The sequence below is a fragment of the Pristis pectinata genome, chromosome 5 (genome assembly GCF_009764475.1).
Source record: "Pristis pectinata isolate sPriPec2 chromosome 5, sPriPec2.1.pri, whole genome shotgun sequence".
Classification (NCBI taxonomy): Eukaryota; Metazoa; Chordata; class Chondrichthyes; order Rhinopristiformes; family Pristidae; genus Pristis; species Pristis pectinata.
This window is the reverse complement of record NC_067409.1, coordinates 73536953-73543529: the sequence shown is the minus strand read 5'-3', so window position 1 is coordinate 73543529 and position 6577 is coordinate 73536953. Positions and strand designations below refer to the sequence as shown.

At 39.9% G+C, this 6577-nt stretch overlaps 1 protein-coding gene across 4 annotated transcripts in view; it reads right to left on the bottom strand.

The window, feature by feature from the left end:
* Positions 1-272: 272 nt before the first annotated feature.
* The window catches only part of lztfl1 (leucine zipper transcription factor-like 1), a 55194-nt gene continuing 48889 nt past the window's right edge, over positions 273-6577 (bottom strand). For 2 of the 4 annotated variants that reach the window (XM_052016207.1, XM_052016211.1), the window contains exon 10: positions 335-1154. In XM_052016207.1, the coding sequence (XP_051872167.1) occupies positions 1136-1154 (19 nt within the window). In that variant the 3' untranslated portion in view covers positions 335-1135. Of the gene's footprint in view, positions 1155-6577 lie in introns of all 4 variants that reach the window. The other 2 variants (XM_052016208.1, XM_052016209.1) reach the window with 2 other exon arrangements.

Here is a 6577-nt window from a genome sequence, read left to right as displayed (position 1 = left end):
GTAGATTCAATGCACAACTAGTTGAGAAAAAAGGGTTGGGAGTCATGTGACGGTAGACAATTTGAGGGATATTCTCTAAAGCAGCAAGTACATAAAAAGTTCCTGTTATTGTAAATTTGTGTTCTGACAAGAGTAGAATGCAGTTGCTATATGTGTGTTATAAATAGTACATTATTTATAAATAATATTGCACTATGAATCAACACCCTTTCATTGATTCAGTAGGATGAAGCGCACTATTACCTAGTACTGAAACAATAACAAAGCAGCTCAGAAAATTAACTTTTTAATATATTTTAGTCTTCATAGATGAATACAAAGACCAATGTAAGTGCCAACTTTCAAACCAGAAATATATTTATTATTTAGAGGTGTGACAATATTTCACAGCAAATTGCACTGAATTTCAAAAGAAATATGGTACTAGCTCTAAAGTCTACATAACTGATGGGAAAAAAAAGGCTTTAATAATATCTCCTAAAAGCTCTTAGCCACTCAATGCATGACAAAATAATATACTGGCAAAGATGTTCATCTCAAAGAAGGTTTCTTTCTGTGAAGCTGGTTCTGCAATTAAAAGTATTGTAAAAGACTTGGCAATATCACATTTAATCACTATGCTCTAAATGGTAATCATAATTAAGTTATGACTGTGAAATCATGACCATGAAATTCCCACAAGTGTCAACATGAAAAAAATGGCTCTTCAGTTTCTCTCAATTACGTAAGTGCCTGCACTTCAGGTAGACTTATTGGATATAAACTAATCTGTCTGTCTGAGAACATAATAAGGTGCTGTATATATGCAAGTTCATTCACTCAAGCATATATGATGGGGTAATTCATTGTTTTGATTTAATCTTTATGATGGTACTCTCTGTCCATCTGTTGCGTCAATAGAAGTGACTAGTAATTCATGATTATTGGTTGCAGCATCACTAACATGCATGCACCTAGAAATGAAACTGATTACAAGAAAATTATAAGGACCGAAGACATTAAAATATATGTAACAGTTTTTAATTTAAAGCAAAAATGTTAGAAGAAACAATTCTAAATAAAATCCCCCAAACATGAAAAAGCAGCTAATTAAAATTTATTTTCCAAAGCACCTTGACAAGAATCCAAAATGTCTTTAGTCTTCTGCTTCATACCTAAAAGTATTAAGCACACAGTTAGTGTTCTACTTTCAGGATAAAAACACCAGGAAATTAAAAGTACATACCCTAAATATCCCAAGAGGTTATTTTTAAAACTATTGTTACCGATTTAAGATATAATTGAAGATTTATAACTTGGAACCTATACGTTTTAATTATGAGGTAATGTGCTCTTTGCTTTTAGTACTCAACACAAAAGACTCAAACATATCTTTAAAAAGGAAAATCAGAAAAAGACAACTGGTCTGTCAAGGTTGTTATGAAAGGATATTGAGCACCCTCACCAATAATACGAGAGTAACAAATAACATTAACAAGGTCTTGGCTTAGAAGGCTATTGGCCAAACTGTGGAAGGCACATGACGGCCAGCTAGGTTCCCTACTGTACAGTATGACTCTAAAAATCAATCCAGCCACTTCCAGGGAACAAGAATTGTGGGGAAATTCCTGCTGACCATTGTTCCTCTCTTCACACCTTCCTTCCCCCACCCCATTTCACCATAAGAGTGATCACAAATGAATTCCAGGAGTTAACAGTAAACAGGTAGCACATCATCCAGTATCCCACCTAATCTTTGAATGTAGCTTTTTACAGTCACCATCCTTCTTAAACATTTGCAGCAAATCTGCACCTATTAGATGAGCTAGTTATCCATTACAAAGATCAAACCATGAAAGAAGTTAATGAATTTTATTTATTGGATGTGGGCATTGCTGGCACTATCTTATCTGTAAAGGCTTTGGAGCAGTTTGTGTTGCTTACTTGAACTGCTGCATTTCTTTTAAAGGTTCTCCAACAATGCCATTAGATAATAGTCCCAAGATTTAGGCCCAACTATGACTAAGGAACATCAATATATTTCCAAGTCAGGATAATATGTAGCTTGCACAGAGCAACCCCCACCTCCACCCATGAGGCGACATTCCCACATGCTAGCTCCCCTTGTCCTTTTAGATGGTAGCATTCATGGATTTGGAGAAGCCTAGGTATGTTGCTGCAGATCATTTTGCAACCACTGTGTGCTTGTAATGAGCATAATGGTAGGGTGGTGAATGTGGTACCAATTAAGTGGCCTGCTTTGTCCTGGATGATGTCAAGCTTGACAAGTGGTGTTGGAGCTGCACTCATCCAGTCAAATGGACAGTCTTCCATCAAAGTCCTGACATTTCCCTTACAGGCTTTAGGGAGTCAGGAGGTGAATCACTCACCACATAATACCCAATCTCTGACCTCCTCTTGAAGCACAGCATTTACGTGGCTGACCCAGTTAAGTTTCTGGTCAACAGTCAATCCATGATGTTACAGGTAGGGATTCAGCATGACAATATCAATGAATGTCAAGGATAGACGGTTACATTCTCCCTTGTTAGTGCCTTGTAACTGTGTGAGGTAAACGTTATTTATCAATTATCAGCCATACCTTAGTAATGTCTAGATTTTGCTGCATATTGATATAGGCTGATTATTATTTGAGTCATTAATGTAATTAAAGATGTGACAATCATCAGCAAACAGCCCCATCCTTGACATCGTAAAGGAAGAAAAGTTATTAATGAAGCTTTTGAAAATGGTTGGGCCTAGAATTGCCCTTGCAGCATGAATGAGGCCTGTTGATTGCCCTTAATCATCACAACTTTCTTTCTTTGTGCAAGCATCAGCCAGTGGATGACATTTTCTCTGATTTCCATCTAATTAAATTTTACCAGGGCTCCTTAATGCCACAGTCTGTTCAATGCTGACTTAATGTCAAGAGCAGTAGCTCTCATCTCAATATTAAAGTAGTTCTATCCTTATATAACTTATGACCCCATCTTCTCCCTAATTTATCCAAATTAAATAATCTGTCCTGATGTACGAGATCTAGCCGGCTCCTTACTTTAACTATTTAAATCAAATCTTCCTGGTATAGTTTTCAAAAGTACTTATCTCACTGACCTATACATAGTAAATAAGTGTTTTCTTTTGCACAAGGTATTAATCTGATAGCTCTCCTCTTGACCTCTATTCCCGCCAAGTGGCAGGACCAGAAATGGGAATGCTACCAGAGACTGAGTCTAATCCAGAGCAAAAAACAAACTGCTGGAGGAACTCAGTGGGACAAGCAGCATCTGTGGGGGGGAAAGGAATTCTCATTGTTTCGGGTTGAGATCCTGCATCAGGATGGAGAGTGCAGAGGGAAGATAGTCAGTATAAAGAGGGGAGGGGAGGTGATAGGTGGACCAAGGAGGGGGTGAAGGATGACAGGTGATGAGTCAAATCAAGGTTTAGGTCAAAGGCACTATGGTTCTCTTTGTTTTATATTAGATTGCCCTAATTATACATGATAGGTATTCCATATGCTTTCATTATACCAATCAACACTGACCGTGTGGCTAGAACCCCATGCACTACTCTCCTTTGGGTCCTGCTTGCATGTTTTAGTGCAGTGGATTTTGTAAATACAAGACTGCAGCTACGTAAGCCACTGGTGAAGGGTGCAAATGTTTCAGGAGGTGATGGGATGTCACGATGACGCTAAGCTTTTGTTTGTTGTTGAAACTGCACTGGCTCAGTTGGTGGCACTTTGGACCTGGTTCAGATGGATCTGTTCAAATCCCACAGAATCCACATTCCAGAGACTACATTGTGTAGAGCAGCACAGAACAGGCCCAACCACTCCATGCTGGTGTCTATGCTTTCCTCAAGGCCTCTTCCCATCTTTTCTCATCTAAAACAAACACAAAAATACTGGAAGAACTCAGCCAATCAGGCAGCTTCTGTGGAAAGAGAAAATTTTGGATCAAGGACCCTGCCTCAGAACTGGGGGAAGAGTGGAGGGGTTGCAGTTTTCAAAGCAAGATTGGGTGATCGCTTTGCAGAGCACCTGCATTCAGTCTGTTGGGGTGATTCTGAGCTTCTTGTTGCCACTTTAATTCTCAGTCCCACTTCTGCTCCCTCCACTGCCATAATGAGGCCCAACATAACCTAGAAGAACAATATCTTGTCTTCCAACTGGGCACTTTGCAACCTTCTGGAATTTTCTAACTTCAGGTAAACTACTCTCTCATTGTTTCCCATTATCATGCTTATCCCCTTTCTCATTCTGTTTCTTTAAAATGCCTTGCTAATGGTCAGTACTCATGCTCCTTATCATCTGATCTGTTTGAACCTATTTCCATGAGGTCTTTTGTTTTCAATCCTCCACTCTTCCTCCAGATCTGAGGAAGAGTCCCTGACCCCAAACATTAAATAATTTCTCTTTCCTCAAGTGCTGCTTGGCAGGTGGAGTTCTTCCAACATTTCTGGTTTTGTTTCCAATTCCAGTATCTGCAGTTTTATTTGTTTTTTCGTCTAAATCTATCAGTGCAACCTTCTATTTTCTTTCCCTCTCATGTTTGTCTAGTCTCCTCTTAAATATGGTTATGTTATTCATTTCAACCACCATGTAGTGGTGAATTCTACATTTTCATCGTTCTTTGGATACATAGACTTGAGCAAAGAAAGGTACACTTACATTCCAGTGCAATACCCAGGATCTTCAGGAAGAGACATTAAACAGAGGCCTTCTTTTCAAATGGATGCAAAAGACAACCATGGTATAATTTTGAAGAGAGAATGGGTGTTATCCCTGGTGAACTGACCTTTATACCTCAATCAACTTTTCCAAAGCTGTTTATCTGGCCATTATCACATTGCTTTTTGTGAGAGCTTGCTGTACATAAATGGGTTGTCACATTTCCTATGTTATAACAGAAACTATGCTTCAAAATACTTTGTTGGTTGTAAAGCTCTTTGGAATGTCCTGATCGGGAGGGAAAATGCTAATAAAAAGTCATTCTTTTCCTCAAGTGGAGAGTGAGTTGGTCAGTCCCCGTCACAGAATACTCACCTACTTTCATCGCCACAGTATTTATGTAGGCAGTGCTATTAAGTTTCCAGTCCGACATGGACCACCAGTGGTATTAATATCTAAATCTGTGGCTCTAAGTGTCACATAAAGTGATAATGTATCTTCATGATCAATCTTGTTTGCTTCCTCCAATGACTACACAGCTTATGCATTCTGAGGAAGTGAAATGAGCATGAGGCAGGAGTTAAGGGTTTGACAGTAAGAGCAGAGGGAGGGAAGTAAGTAGGAGGCAACTGGAGATTGATATGCCAAGTGTGCAGGATGTGGGAGAGCAGGAAGAAAAAAGGTGGACTAGGTATAAGCAAAGAGGAGACACAAGAGACTGCAGATGCTGGAATTGGAACAACAAACAAAATGCTGGAGGAACTCAGCAGGTTGGGCAGCATCTGTGGAGGGAAGTGGACAGTCGACATTTCAGGTTGAGACCCTTCATCTGGACTAAAGAGTAGAGGGGAGATAGCCAGTATAAAGAGGCGAGGGGCAGGGGTGGAGCAAGAGCTGGGAAGCGATAGGTGGAGCCAGGTATAAATAAAACCTTGTGTCACATGTAGATAGATTTTCCATTTTGTCCCTTCTCAACCGGAGGCTGGGGGATTCACTGTGTTGGTCTCCACTAGCAATTTACATTTAATAGTACTTTTCATGACATCCCAAAATGCTTTATATGCAATGAAGAACTTTTAAAAAAGCCACTATTATAATTGGGAAATAAAAGTCAATTTGCAAACAGTGAAGTCCCACAAATGGCAACCCAATAATGGTCAGGTAATCTGTTTTTAGTGATATTCATTGTGAATAACTAATAGGCAGGATACCATGGATAACCCCTGCTCCTCAGGAGGCTAAAGAAATTTGGTTTGTCCCCTTTGTCTCTCACCAACTTTTATCGATGCACCATAGAAAGCATCCTATCTGGATGTATCACGGCTTGGTACGGCAACTGCTCTGCCCAGGACCGCAAGAAACTGCAGAGAGTTGTGGGGACAGCCCAGAGCATCACAGACACCAGCCTCCCCTCCTTGGACTCTGTCTTTACCTCTCGCTGTCTTGGTGAAGCAGCCAGCATAATCAAATACCCCACCCTCCCAGGTCATTCTCTCTTCTCTCCTCTTCCATTGGAAAGAAGATACAGGAGCCTGAGGGCAAGTAACACCAGAATTAAGGACAGCTTCTACCCCACTGTGATAAGACTATTGAATGGTTCCCTTATACAATGAGATGGACTCTGACCTCACGATCTACCTTGTTGTGACCTTGCACTTTATTGCACTGCACTTTCTCTGTAGCTGTGACACTTTACTCTGTACTGTTACTGGTTTCTACCTGAACTACATCAATGCACTTTGTACTACCTCAATGCACTCTGTACTAACCCAATGTAACTGCACTGTGTAATGAATTGATCTGTACGATTGGTATGCAAGACAAGGTTTTCAATGTACCTCGGTACAAGTGACAATAATAAACCAATACCAATACCAGTACAAATACCAATACCAATACCAAATAGTGCCATGGAATCTTTTA